General features: G+C 47.9%; 1 protein-coding gene across 4 annotated transcripts; it reads right to left on the bottom strand.

The window, feature by feature from the left end:
• Nucleotides 1-322: 322 nt before the first annotated feature.
• Nucleotides 323-13,151, bottom strand: ZNF34 (zinc finger protein 34). 4 transcript variants are annotated; one of them, XM_060127975.1, is made up of 7 exons: nucleotides 13,082-13,151; nucleotides 5,859-6,181; nucleotides 5,726-5,778; nucleotides 5,276-5,454; nucleotides 4,860-4,986; nucleotides 4,351-4,461; nucleotides 323-2,303 (listed from the first exon to the last, which is right to left on the bottom strand). In XM_060127975.1, exons 4-7 carry the CDS (start codon nucleotides 5,306-5,308, stop codon nucleotides 940-942), a joined length of 1,635 nt encoding a protein of 544 aa, XP_059983958.1. In that variant the 5' UTR covers nucleotides 5,309-5,454; nucleotides 5,726-5,778; nucleotides 5,859-6,181; nucleotides 13,082-13,151; the 3' UTR covers nucleotides 323-939. The 4 variants fall into 4 exon arrangements, with proteins under 4 accessions (XP_059983958.1, XP_059983961.1, XP_059983959.1 ...); XM_060127978.1 differs by lacking the exon at nucleotides 13,082-13,151 and having other exon boundaries at nucleotides 5,276-5,362; nucleotides 5,859-6,886; XM_060127976.1 differs by lacking the exons at nucleotides 5,726-5,778; nucleotides 13,082-13,151 and having other exon boundaries at nucleotides 5,859-6,885.
• Nucleotides 13,152-14,086: the final 935 nt, after the last annotated feature.

The following is a 14,086-nucleotide window of genomic DNA, read 5'->3' as shown; positions in this document are numbered from 1 at the left end:
ACTGAAAGTAGGGAAAGTACAAGTACAGATCTGTATACCAATGTTCATAGCAGCATTATGCACAATAATCAACAGGCAGAAACACCCAAGTAATCTATCAACAAATGATGGGTAAACAAAACATGGTATCTACAAACAGTGCAGTTATTATTCAGCTGTAAAGAAAGAATGTTGTCCTGACACCTGCTACAACACGGATGAACCTTGAGGACATTATGCTAAGTGAAATAAGCCAGGACATAAAGGGCAAATGTTGTATGACCTCACTTATATGACGTACTTAGAATAGGCAAATTCTCTGAGACAGAAAAATGGAAAGGGGGAGAGTGAAGAGTTACTGTTTAATGGGTGCAGAGTTTCTGTTTCAGATAAACCAGTTTGGAAACAGATTTGCTGATAGCTATACAATATTGTGAATGTATCTAATGCCACTGAATTGTACAGTCAAAAATGGTTTAAATGGTACATGTAATATCGTATATTATTTTACCACAATAAAAAAGGCAATTATTAATTCTATTAAGTGATACAGAAAAGTATGAACAATATGCCAATTTTTTTAAATTTACAATGTGTAAAACAATGTAAACACATAGATCTCTCCAGTGTGAGTTTTCTAGGATTGAGGAAACGAGCTGCACAGAAAGCACCACAGTACTTCTCTAGAGGATGCTGTTTGGTGTGTCTGGACGAAACCTACACCGGGCGCAGTGGTGGTGAGTTCTCTTTGTCTAAGGGGAAGCTACAGGAGTTTCTCCTGTTTGCTTATGTTTCTCACTCGATTTCTCTAAAGTGACCATGCACTGCTTCTGTTTTAAGACTTTTTTTAATTAGACAGAAATGCTCTTTCACCTGTGACAACACTATGTGGACAGCAGGTAAAGGGCTGGGTGGGTCACATGCAGGAAGTGCACAGCAGACCTCAGGGGCCTCCCCTAGTCATGGGGAAAAGTCTTCCCGGAGGTGAATCCTCTGATGCTGGGACATGTTGGAGCTGTGCCGGAAGGCCTTGCCACACTCGCCGCACGTGTACGGCTTCTCCCCGGTGTGAATCCTCCGGTGCTGCAGGAGGTATGTGCCCTGGCTGAAGGCTTTCTTGCAATCAGTGCATTTGTACGGCTTCTCTCCGTGGTGTGACCTCTGATGGTGGATGAGTCTGGAACTGTTGTGGAAGGCCTTCCCACACTCACCACACTTGTAGGGTTTCTCTCCTGTGTGGATCCTCTGATGCTGGATGAGGTGGGTGCTCTGGCTGAAAACCTTGCCACAGTCATTACATTCATAGGGCTTTTCTCCGGTGTGGCTTCTCTGATGTTCAACAAGCTTGGTTTTTTGGATGAAGGCTTTCTCACATTCATTACATTTATAGGGTTTTTCTCCAGTGTGAATTCTTTGATGTTGAATAAGGTTAGAACTCTGGGTAAAGCCTTTGCCACATTCTTTGCACTCATATGGCTTCTCTCCAGTGTGAGTCCGACGATGTCGGATGAGGATTGAGCCATCACTGAAGGCCTTCCCACAGTCGTTGCACTTGTAGGGCTTCTCTCCAGTGTGGATCCTCTGGTGATAAATGAGGGACGAGTAGGCACTGAAGTGCTTCCCACACTCACTACACTTGTAGGGCTTCTCCCCAGTGTGGATCCTTTGATGCTTCATGAGATTTGGCCTCTGATTGAACGTCTTCCCGCACTCATCGCAGCGGTAGGGGATCTCCCCGGAGTGCATCCTGCGATGATTGATGAGTTCGCAGCTCTGGTGGAAGGCTTTCCCACACTCGTCGCACTTGTAGGGCTTCTCTTCGCTGTGCAGCCGCTGGTGCTTGGCAAGGTTAGCACTGTACCTGAAGGCTTTCCCACAGCAACCACAATAATGCAATTTTTTTCCAATAGGAATTTTGTGATCTTCTTTAACAACTAAATTTGCAGTGAAAACTTCCCCTAAATCACGCACCATATTTGTTTTTTTGGACCTGTGTACACGCTTATGGTTATTAAGATACGATCTCTGTTCAAAACTCTGCTCACATATATCGCATTTGTGAGGTCTCTGATCAGGGAGAGTGCTTGACCCCAACCTGAGGTTTCCCCCAGACTCCAGGCCACTCTCCTTGTTGGCCAGTGTGACTGGCCTGGGGCCTCTCTGCTCCACAGGCCCGTCCATGCTCCCCTCTGGCTCCCTGACATGCTCACAGGCTTCTCCTGGCTCAGGTCCCTGGAGAAAACTCCCCCTGAGTCGGTCCAGTTCTTCCCCATAGAGCATCTCGCTTGAAGTCAACTCCTGATTCTCAGTCCTGGTCCCATGAGCTGAAACAACAAATGGAACACCTCAGGGTCACCTGTTCTGACTCTGGAAGGAAGGTATAAAGATGCTGCTGACCACCTGTGAAGTACCATCTCCATCATCTCCAAAGTCACAAAAACACCATCTCCAAAGTCTTGCAGACATGAGAGCCTGGAGCCCAGAGGCTTAAAAGCCTCGCCCAGGGCTGCAATCTCGCGGCAGCACAAGCATCCGCCCAACTCTTAACACCCACACCATTCCTGCCTGCCTTCTGCCCACAGAGCATGCTTGGTTGGGACTGCAGGATACCTATCCTCATCACAAAAGGACAGAAGATGGAAGCTTCATAGCATCATGGAAACCAGAGCAAGGAGGGGTCCCAAAACTCATGAAGGATATCTGACAAAGAAATTAAAGCTGAGCGAGTGTAAGGCTGCCTAACAATAGCTAATCCACCCCAAAATCCATGGTGGGAAAACCAGCTGCCTCCCCAGAAGGGCAGAGAGCAGAGCTCATGCCAACTGAGGAAGAGAGGGTAGAGCACACAGAGGCTGGGTCCCTCAGCCCTCCCTAGCAGGCCACGCCCATTCCCAGGGCTCTTCCCAGGGGCCTGAGAGGCCGGGAGCCACCAGGACCTTAAACTCAAGATGTAACACGGGATGCCCTCAAGTCTGAGGCCCATGTCTCCACCCTTTCTTCCCTGACGAGGCACACAGTGACTCCACTTGCAGGACTACACTCACCAGAAATGCATTCTCTGTGAGCCAAGACACGCAAACACACACAGCCCCAAAATGGGGACAACCAAATGCCCTGCAGAAGTACAATGGAAAATACTTGTGGTGTGTTCACGACAGAACAGCAAACAGACTGAACAAACTCCATACAACATGGCAGGCTCACCACATGCAGGTGCCCCATAGGAGTCAGATAGAAGGGCCGGTGGGGAGCAGTGAGAAATGACGGAGGAGGACCTGTGGGCTCCCAGGGAACTAGATATGTTCTCTATTTTGATCTGGATGATGGATTTTCGTAAAAATCGACTGAGCTGTAAATAGGGTCTGTCCCATTTCTGTAAGTATTTATATTTGAATAAATAAATTTACAAACGTGAAATTCAAGTTCTTTGAGCCAATAGTTCCTTCCTAGGACATCAGCAAGACACCTGCAAAAAGTCACTCATCAGCGTTCTCTGTGGCAATGAACCCAGAGGACACCATTCCCCACAGCACACCATTCCCCATAGCTCTCCCACTGAGAGCAGTGACCGCAGCTCATGCGCACAGAAATAGAAATGCATTTAGTGAAAAATCCAGCGACCCTTCAATGCACACAGATCACTGCATTCCTAGCGATGTCTGTGTGCGGGTACAGACCAGACTTCACTGGAAAATGGACAGCACGTACACACCGGAACACATTTGTATCTGGGTGCTGAAATCTGGGGTGATGTGTACTCCCTCCCTTTCCTATAATAGCCTGTAATCATCTAGTAGGTTAACTTAGAAGAGAGCAAACAAAGCGATGTTCTCCATCGCTATGGCCCCGCCTGACGGTCTGACGCCCCTCGGAGGGCATGAGCCCTGGACAGCAGGGCTCCATGGAGTCCTGGGGGCCTGGCCTTCCTTCACAGCACACCCGAGTGCCTTCCCCTCTTCTCCTCCACCAACACTGCCCCCTCTTACCCTCCTAGAAGATTCAGCTCAAGAATCACCCTATAAATAAGAAACAAGGATATACTGTGCTGCACAGGTAAACATAGCCATTACTTTGTAGCAACTTTAAATGAAATATAATCTGTAAAAATACTGAATCGCTACACTGGACACCTGAAACTAACAGAATATTGTAAATCAACTATACTTCAACTAAAAGAAAGAAAGAGTCACCCCACTGTGGCACCCAGGCTGGCAAAGGTGACCTGGGTTTCAGCAGAGGCCACTCCCAGGGCTACTGCACTGGCCATAATGCATCCTCCTCCAAATTCATGAGTCGGCTGACACTACATATCGTGGACCCCCCCACATGCTTGTTCAGCAAGTGAGTCAGGGAGTCAGCCCCGCTACGCACCTGAGCCATCGATGGTCGGTCGCTCTCTCCCCTGCACGTCCGGGACCCACGGCTCATCCCCTCGCTCCAACTGTGTAATCACCTCTGGCTTGGGGCCTGCAGGTCCAGCTCCTGGGAAGGAGACGGGGCCTGGGATTGATGCCAAGGACACAGTGTGGGCTCACCCTGGGGCTGGCGGGGGAGAGGACACACAGGTACAGGGGGTGATGGGAAGTCTGGAAACTCCCTGGAGAGGTGGATGTGGTCATGAAGATGAAGATCTGAGCACAGAGGACTCTCTCCACCAGGAGATGCACCTACATTGGGCCTGGGGCAGGGAGGCAGTCTTATCTGGTGCTGGTGAACCCAGCCCCACCCAGGGCCCTCCTCTGTGCAGACCAGGCCTGCCTGGGACGAGGGTCAGTGACACCCATCTCTGGGCCCAGGGGATGAGGCCCCCAGCCCAGCCCCTGCTGAGCCCTGAGCCCCCAGGACTATTCCCTGAGTTGCATCCCAGGAAGGGGCCTCACCCAGCGAGACCAGGTTCCTGTAGGTTTCCAGCATCACATCCCTGTAGAGGCCCTTCTGAACAGGGCCCAAACGGCCCCACTCCTCCCTGGAGAGGAGCACGGCCACGTCCTCGAAGGTCACTTCAGCCTGGAACAACAAGAGCTGCTGCAGGCCCAAGCGTGGCTCAGGCTGGGCCCGGGCTAGAGAAGCAGCACAGGGGTGATCACAGGCCTGATCCCTCAGCGTGGCCCTAGGGGGTGACCTGACCCCTTGGCTGCTGAGCCAGCTCACTCAGGGAGGTTGGGGGATTCCCAGGGTCACCCTTCTTCTTCTCAGCACCCCACAGCAGAGACGCCTGACAGTGTTTGTTGAGGCCAAGCAGACAGGGAAGCCCTGGGAGAAGACCTCACGCCTTCTGGGGAAAACAGATGCTCACCTGGGGCAGGGCAGACAGATGCAAAGCTGCCATCGCCTAGTACCCTGGGCTTCCCGGGGATTGAGGCAGGAGCCAGTCACTCAGGTGCTGAGGGAAGAGAGAGGCACATGTGGAGGTCCAGCCGGGCCCCTCCTGCAGCCGCAGCCTCAGGGCTCGGCCTTCCGGGCAGACTCTGCTCCCTGCAGACACGTACAACATTTCAGGTCATCTGCCCCTACCTCCTCCCGGGCACCAAGTAGTCTCATTCAAGAGGAGGATGGAGACAGTCATTCACTTTACATGAAAGAATAAAGATAACACATTAAGGGCTGAGGAAAAAAAAAGGAGTTAAACGAAAAAAAAATCAATAGAAGGCATAAAGCAAAGTCAAAGATGAGGCAAAAAATACAAAACTAGTAAAAACAAGACCAATGGATGTGTAACAGTTAGAAGTAAAAGGATTAAGCTCACCTACTGGAAGCACAAGACTCTCCAATTAGATACACAAAATGCACGTATATAACCTAAAATAACACAGAAAGGCTAAATATAAGACAGACCAAAGAAACACTAATTAAAATAAAGCTATAATAGCTATATTTACCTTTTCTGTATCTTTAAAGCTCTTTATTGGAGTATGACGTTTATACAGCAGAGTTGACAACCCGAACACACAGCTCGAGGGGCCCGGCCCACAGAACCAGGCCCTGGCAGCCCTGCCGCCGCTGCAGGCTCTGCCTACTTGCCGGCCTCCCAGGAGAGCCTCTGCCGGGCTCCTGGCAGCACAGATCAGCGCCCTGCAGACTCTGTCAGAGGGGCTATGCCTTCTGCACTCCGTGCTGCCTTCTTCTCCTTAGCACGGTGTTTGCGAGCTGAACATGCTTTGCTGCATGTGCCTTAGCGATGTTTATACCAATCAAAACAAGACTGAAAGCAAAAATCATTATTAGGAACAAAAGCAGACACCGGGTATTAATAAAACGAAAAATCCACCAAAAGCTGTAATTACAAACATGTGTATCTACAAACAAATCCTTGAAGCGTAGAAAGCCAAAGCTAAGTGCAGTGCCAAAGAGAAACGTGCAAACCCTCCCCTGGAATGAGAGATTTTAACACACTTCCCTCAGAAATGAGTGGATCAAATAGAGGATACTTACTTAAAGCACAGAGAATACACTTTTTCAAAATGTACACTGAAATTGTAAGAAACAACACACACCAGGCAAAAAAGAAAGTTTCAAAATATTCCAGGGACTTCCCTGGTGGGCCAGTGGTAAAGAATCTGCCTTCCAATGCAGGGGATGTGGGTTTGATCACTGCTCGGAGAACTAAGATCCCACATGCCACGGGGCAATTAAGCCCGCGTGCCACAACTTCTTAGTCCACACGCCCTGGAGCCTGCGCGCCACAACTAGAAGACAAAACCCACACACCACAAGTAGAGAGAAGCCCACACGCCACAACAAAGAGCCCGCACACCGCAACAAAAGATCCCACGTGCCACAACTAAGACCAAACGCACCCAAAAATAAATAAAATAAAATAAATAAATAATAAAAAATATGGGCTTCCCTGGTGGCGCAGTGGTTGAGAGTCCGTCTGCCGATGCAGGGGACACGGGTTCTTGCCCCGGTCCGGGAAGATCCCACATGCCGCAGAGCAGCTGGACCCGTGAGCCACGGCCACTGAGCGTGCGCATCCGGAGCCTGTGCTCCACAACATGGGAGGCCGCGGCAGTGAGAGGCCCGCATACCACAAAAAAATAATAATAATAATAATAAATCTTAAAAAATGTGTGTGTATATATATATATACATATATATATGTGTGTATATACATATATGTGTGTGTGTGTGTGTGTGTATATATATATATATATATAAAAAACACAAAAAGTTCCAAAGGCTGATATCATTTGGCAAACTTTCATATTGTTGTTCCACTAGAAATATCTGATTTAAAAAAGAACCCCCCCCTTCAAGAAAAACATAGAAATGGAAATTAAGGTGGAAATGGAAACAGAGACTACCTAAGGGAAACCTTAATGCACTTATTTTAACAAAGAGATTGAAATAATAATCTAAGCGTTCAACAAGAAACCAGACACAGAATAAGAAAGCAATTCAAGGAAAGAAGATGAAAAAAAATAAACACAGTTTAAAGAAACAGAAAATAATCTCAAACTTGGTTCTTTGAAAATGCTAATAAAATACACAAATGTCTGGCAAGTCCAATGTGGGGAAGGGGAAAAGGTGGGAAAGGAAATACTATTAAGAACAAAAAAGGGAACACAACTCTACATACCACACATTAAGAGTGGTGGTTCTCAGAGTGCAGGCCAAGACCCTGGCACTCCTAGCACTCAAGTCTGTTTCATAACAACGCTAAGGGAACACAACAGAAGCATTAGCATTAGTCAGCGACAAGAGGCAGATGCTTGCTCCCTCACCCAGCTGCTATGTAACAGTGTACCAAAGACCCTAGCCAATGCATTAAGTCACAGAAAAAGAAATAGAAGCTACAGTTCCGTGGTTAGGACTCCGTGCTCCCACTGCAAGGGACACGGGTTTGATCCCAGGTTGGGGAACTAAGATTGCACATGCCACCACGCAACCAAAATAAAAAAGAAGAAGAAGAAAAAAGACAACCTACATAGAAAATCCGAGAGTATCAACCTAGTGTTGGGATGATAAAAGTTCAACAGGATTGCCATATACAAGGTCAATAGACTAATTAATATTACTCCCATATACTAACAATCAGCAACCAAAAAAACAGCATTCCTAACAGCTACAAAAACTATACAGCACCTACGAAATCTAACAAAACAAATGTAACTTTATGGACAAGATGATAAAACTTCATTGAAGGACACACACATAAAAAAACAAAACCTATGGAGAAAAAGACAACGTTCATAAACAGGAGGGCTCAATATCACAAAAATGTCAGTTCTCCCCAAATGAATCTATTAATTCTGTACAAGCAAAACTGCAACGGGACATATCATGATATCTGACCAAAATGACTCTAAATATCACAAGAGTAATGATCTAAGATTAACCAAGGCAATGCCAAAGAAGAACTAAGGCAGAGCCATGCCCTACCAGATATCAAGTCTTATTATAAGGCTGTGGTAATAAAAGTGAGATACAGCTGTCCCTAGGTGTCCATGCAGAATTGATTCCAGGACCCCAATAGGATACCAAAATCTAAAAATATTCAACTCCCTTATATAAAATGGCATAGTATTTGCATATAACCCACACACATACACATCCCCCGTATACTTTAAATCATCTCTAGATTACTTACAATACTTAACACAATGTAGATGCTATGTAAATAGTTGTAGATACAATGGAAATACTATGTAAAGACTTGCCAGGTGGGTCTTCCCTGGTGGCGCAGTGGTTAGGAATCCACCTGCTGATGTAGGGGACATGGATTCGAGCCCTGGTCAGGGAAGATCCCACATGCCACGGAGCAACTAAGCCTATGTGCCACAACTACTGAGCCTGCGCTCTAAAGCCCGCGTGCCACAACTACTGAAGCTCGCATGCCTAGAGCCTGTGCTCCGCAACACAGAGAAGCCACCGCAACGAGAAGCCTGCGCACCACAATGAAGAGTAGCTCCCACTCACCGCAACTAGAGAAGGCCCGCGCGCAACAACGAAAACCCAACACAGCCATAAATAAACAAATAAACAAATAAATAAATAAAAATTTATACAAAGTTGCTAGGTGTAGCAAATCCAAGTTTTACTTTTGGAACTTTCTGCAATTTTTTTTCCTCCAACACTTTCAATCCTCAGTTGGTTGAATCCACAGGTGCAGAACCCACAGATACAGAGGGCTGATTGTAAGAGCACAGGAAAGAGGATAATGGAACAGATCCACGCATATATTAATGACACACTTGCAATGTTAAGAGCAATGCACCATTCAATAAATGAAGCTGGCACAACTGAATTTCCACAGGGAAGTAAAATTAGATCCTGCCGTCCATGGCACACAAAAATATATTTCAGACAGGCTGAAGGCCTAAATGTTTCTTTAAAATGTTTACAGCTATTATAAGGAAATAATACAGAAAACACACCATCCATAAAGGAAAAGTTGCTTAATTTTACTCCATCAAAAAAACCTTCTGTACAAGACACCACAAAATTAGAAGCAAACTGGGACTTCCCTGGTGGTCCAGTGGCTGAGACTCCACGCTCCCAGTGCAGGGGGTCTGGGTTCAATCCCTGGTCAGGGAACTAGATCCCACATGCCACAACTAACAGTTCGAATGCCGCAACTAAAGATCCCGCAGGTGGCAACGAAGATCCCGAGTGCCACAACTAAGACCTGGCGCCGCCAAATAAGTAAAGAAGTATTTTTAAAAACTTAAAAGCAAACTGCAAGGTGAAAAATAATATTTTCAAACATAGGTAATAAAAGATATACAGCATATATTTAAATATACAAAACAAAAAGAAACAAACCATCAAAAATTTAAAAGGGAATTCCCTGGTGGTCCGCTGAAAACATGAGAAACATGGACTCTCAGAGTCCCATAGGTAGTCTGGTAGTCACTCTGGAAATCGATCAGGCACCACCTGGTAGAGCTGAAACTCTGCAAACCCCTGGGTCAGGAAACCTAATTCTAGGTACGCGCCCTATAAAAACTCTTGCCAATGCACAAAAGACACACAAGGATGTTCCTGCATGTCTGTGTACAAGCAAAACAGGGAACAACCTCAATACTCATCATCAGGGAACAGGCAAGGTCACAATGGTTGAAAGGAATGAACACATCATTGTCACAGAGAAGACAGAACACAAGTTATAAGACTGAGTAAAACTCAGTAAGTGTAGAATATCAACAGTATGACACGTAAGTAGATTTTAAAATACAGAAACACTGTTAAGTGTGTAGAGGTATAAGAAAACATGCTGACAGCAAAATAACAATCAACAGAGTTATTTTTCTGGCATCTAAGAGATGGGAGAAAAAACACGCAAACAACATATCTGATAGGGGTTAAGATCCAAAATATATATGGAACTCACACAACTCAATAGCAAAAAAACCATATAACCCAACTTAAAAGTGGGCAAAGCACCTGAATAGACATTTCTCCAAAAAAGACATACAAATGACCAACAGCTACATGCTCAGGTGCTCAACATCACTCATCATCAGGGAACTGCAAATCAAAACCACAAGGAGAGGGCTTCCCTGGTGGCACAGTGGTTAAGAATCCGCCGGTCAATGCAGGGGACACAGGTTCGAGCCCTGGTCCAGGAAGATCCCACATGCCATGGAGCAACTAAGCCCGTGCGCCACAACTACTGAGCCTGCGCTCTACAGCCGGCATGCCACAACTACTGAAGCCCGCATGCCTAGAGCCCGTGCTCTGCAACAAGAGAAGCCACCACAATGAGAAGCACGCGCACCGCAACAAAGAGTAGCCCCCACTCTCAGCAACTAGAGAAAATCCATGTGCAAGCGAAGACCCAATGCAGCCAAAAATTAAATAAATGAATAAATTAATTAATTTTAAAAAAACCCACAAGGAGGGGCTTCCCTGGTGGCGCAGTGGTTAAGAATACGCCTGCCAAAGCAGGGGACACGGGTTCGAGCCCTGGTCCGGAAAGATCCCACATGCCATGGAGCAACTAAGCCCATGCGCCACAACTACTGAGCCTGTGCTCTAGAGCCTGCAAGCCACAACTACTGAAGCCCACGTGCCTAGAGCCTGTGCTCTGCATGCAACAAGAGAAGCCACTGCAATGAGAAGCCTGCACACCGCAACAAAGACCCAATGCAGCCAAAAATAAATAAAATTAATTAATTAAAAAAAAAACACAAGGAGATACCACTTCACACTTGTTAGAATGGCTACTCTCAAAAAGCAAAAGAGGAACTTTCCTGGTGGCACAGTGGTTAAGAATCCACCTGCCAATGCAAGGGACATGGGTTCGATCCCTGGTCTGAGAAGATCCCACATGCCACAGAGGAACTAAGCCCATGCGCCACAACTACTGAGCCCGAGTGCCACACTACTGAAGCCCGCGTGCCTATAGAGCCCGTGTTCCACAACAAGAGAAGCCACCGCTTGCCGCAACTAGAGAAAGCCCGTGTGCGGCAATGAAGACCCAATGCAGCCAAAAATAAATTAATTTTTTAAAAAAGAACATCCTTTACCTTTTAAAAGAAAAAAGCAAAAGATAAGCATTGGTGAGGATTTGGAGAAAAGGGAACCCTTACACACTGTTGGTGGAAATGTAAATTGGTGCATCAACTATGAAAAACAGTACGAAGGTTTCTCAAAAAATTGTAAGTAGAACCACCATATGATCCAACAATCCTACTTCTCAGTATATATCCAAAGGAAATGAAATCTGGAGCTCAAAGTGAGATCTGCACTCCCGTGTTCACTGCAGCATTATTCACAATAGCTAAGGCATGGAAACAACCTAAATGTCTGTCCATGGATGAAAGGATAAAGTAAATGTGGCCAAAAATAAATAAATAAAAAACAAGGGAAAAAAAATGTGGCATATATATACAATGGAATATTATTCAGTCATAAAAAAAGGAATTCCTGCCATTGGCAACAACATGGATGAACCTGGAGAGCATTATACTAGGTGAAATAAGCCAGACACAGAAAGACAAACGCTGCATGATCTCACTTATACGTGGTATCTAAAACAGTCCAAATCATAGACTCAAGGAGTAGAATGGTGGTCGCCAGCGTTTGGGGATTAATGAAAATGGACATGTTGGTCAGAGTACAAACATTCAGTTATGCAAGATGAATAAGTTCTGGAGAGTTAATTAACAGCCAGGTAACTATAATCAACAATACTGTATTATATACTTTGAAATTTGCTAAGTAGATTTTTTTTTTTAATTTAAACTGCTACGGGTCTTAGTTGCGGCATGCGAACTCTTAGTTGCGGCATGTGGGATCTGGTTCCCCGACCAGGGGTCAAACCCAGGCCCCCTGCATTGGAAGTGCAGAGTCTTAGCCACTGGACCGCCAGGGTTTTTAACAGTTTTCTTAAATTACAAAAAAAAAGGGCGGGGGAGTGGGTGGGTTTGAAAAAACTAGCAAAAAGAGAACTGGCAATCCCAGTCCCTGACGTTTGCTAATCCATTCTCTGTACTTAAGTTTTAACGAAAAGGATTTTTTAATGCTACATTTTAAAAGCACAAAACAATGGGGCAAATAAAAAGGTTTCAGACCTTGAATAAAAGCCTCTAGAAAGAGAAACAAAAATTTGGCTGCTGGGAGAAAGGCTTCCGTGGGCCAGAAGCAGAAGGGTGGGAAGGAAGGGAGATACGGCCGGTGGGGCGGGGGGCGGGACCCGCAGGGCCGCGGGGGAAATGCGGAGGCGGGCTGACGCTGGAGGTGACGGGAGTGTGCACGGGCATGAACCCCCCGAGCTGGAGACCCGCGAGGAGGGTACCGGGGGCGGAACGAGTTGGGGGCGGAGGGGGAGAGGGGAGCACAACAGTGCGAGGCCGGCGCGCGCGGCGCCTGGTTACCGGCGGCAACTCGCGCCGCGGAAGCAGCCCCTTGGGGCGACCCGGGAGGGGAGTCCGGTGGAGAGACCCCCACGGCGGGCTTGGGACCGGTGACGGAGACTCCGCGGCGGGAGAGGGGCCTGGCAAGCAACGACCCCGACCGGGGGAGAACAGTAGGGTTCGGGGTCTTGCAGTGGGACCCGGGGCGGGAGCTCTCGGTGTCGAAGGGAGGGTCCGCGCTCGGCTCCCGGGAGGCCCAGCCGCCGCCGCCCCCGCCCCCGCCCCCACCGACCCACACTCACCTCAGCGCCGCCCAACAGCAGCCTGCAAGACCAGGCCCCGCCTGCTGCTCCTGCCCAGCCGACCGAAACCCGACCGGAAGTGACGTGCCCTCCTCCCGGATCCCGGCGGAAGACGCCTTAGGGTCGCTCTGGGAAACGGACGCCGCGTCTCGGTGGTCGGCCGCCTCGAGGAAAGTAGAAGCCGCATCGTAGATCGGGAACGCTGCCACCAGGTGGCAGCCTGGAACCACGACCCCCAGGCTTCGCAACGAAGGCAAGGCGGAGGCTTTGGTGACCAGCAGATTTCCAGTAATTCTCCTTTTCAGTGAAACTCGAGGCACTGCAACCAACAAAAGTTCAGGCAGGCCCTTTCCTTTGCAGCTAAAGGCAGAAAGCCACGCCTTTTCTCAGGGCCATGTGAAGAGGATACTTACTGGTCAAAGCAGCCCGTTTTAGTTTAACCCATGCCCCCAGCCCCAACTCCTGAACCCCGCATGCCTAGAGCCCGTGCTCTAGGGTATAAATGGGGTCCAGTGTCCACTCAGGGTCTGAGTGCCCGAATGCTCCTGGAGCAAACTCTCCCTGTTGGCCAGTCCCCTGGACAAAGCCCCAGGCCACTTTACCCAGAAGGGAGCAATACTGCAAGCAGGTTATGGTTCAGGCAAACATGTCCAGTACCCTTTCCTTCAGAAGGAACCATTGCCCTCCTCTCATGACCGAGGTCCTAGCCCTACTGGGTCACTGTCTAGGCGTGGGTGGCATAGGACACGTGGGGCCCCAGGAAGGCAAGACTAGAACTGAGGTTCACACTAGAGACAGGTATGAACCATGAAAACAAGTAGCCACCTGGCAACCAGTGAGGCCCTACTACCCAGGAGGAACCCTGCCAGTCTCCCGGAACAGCCAAGGGGACCAGTTCTCATGCGTGAGACTCAGGAAGGTGGCTGCCAGAGACTCCAGCCAGTGCCCTTGTGCCCACTCTGTAAAGGTGCATCCCACCTCAGCCTGCCATCCACCCTTGCTGTC

This window comes from Lagenorhynchus albirostris, chromosome 17 (assembly GCF_949774975.1).
Source record: "Lagenorhynchus albirostris chromosome 17, mLagAlb1.1, whole genome shotgun sequence".
NCBI classification, from domain to species: domain Eukaryota; kingdom Metazoa; phylum Chordata; class Mammalia; order Artiodactyla; family Delphinidae; genus Lagenorhynchus; species Lagenorhynchus albirostris.
Note: the sequence above shows the minus strand (reverse complement) of the source record. Positions and strands in the feature narration are given on the sequence as shown.

What these genes read in the sequence shown, in the direction of transcription:
- ZNF34 (XM_060127975.1), bottom strand. Translation starts at nt 5,308, where the DNA reads ATGGCAGCTTTGCATCTGTCTGCCCTGCCCCAG. An exon ending in CAGGAACCTGGTCTCGCTGG is followed by an intron (nt 4,462 to 4,859) that starts GTGAGGCCCCTT and finishes TCTCCTTCCCAG; the next exon opens with GAGCTGGACCTGCAGGCCCC. An exon ending in ACCGACCATCGATGGCTCAG is followed by an intron (nt 2,304 to 4,350) that starts GTGCGTAGCGGG and finishes TTGTTGTTTCAG; the next exon opens with CTCATGGGACCAGGACTGAG.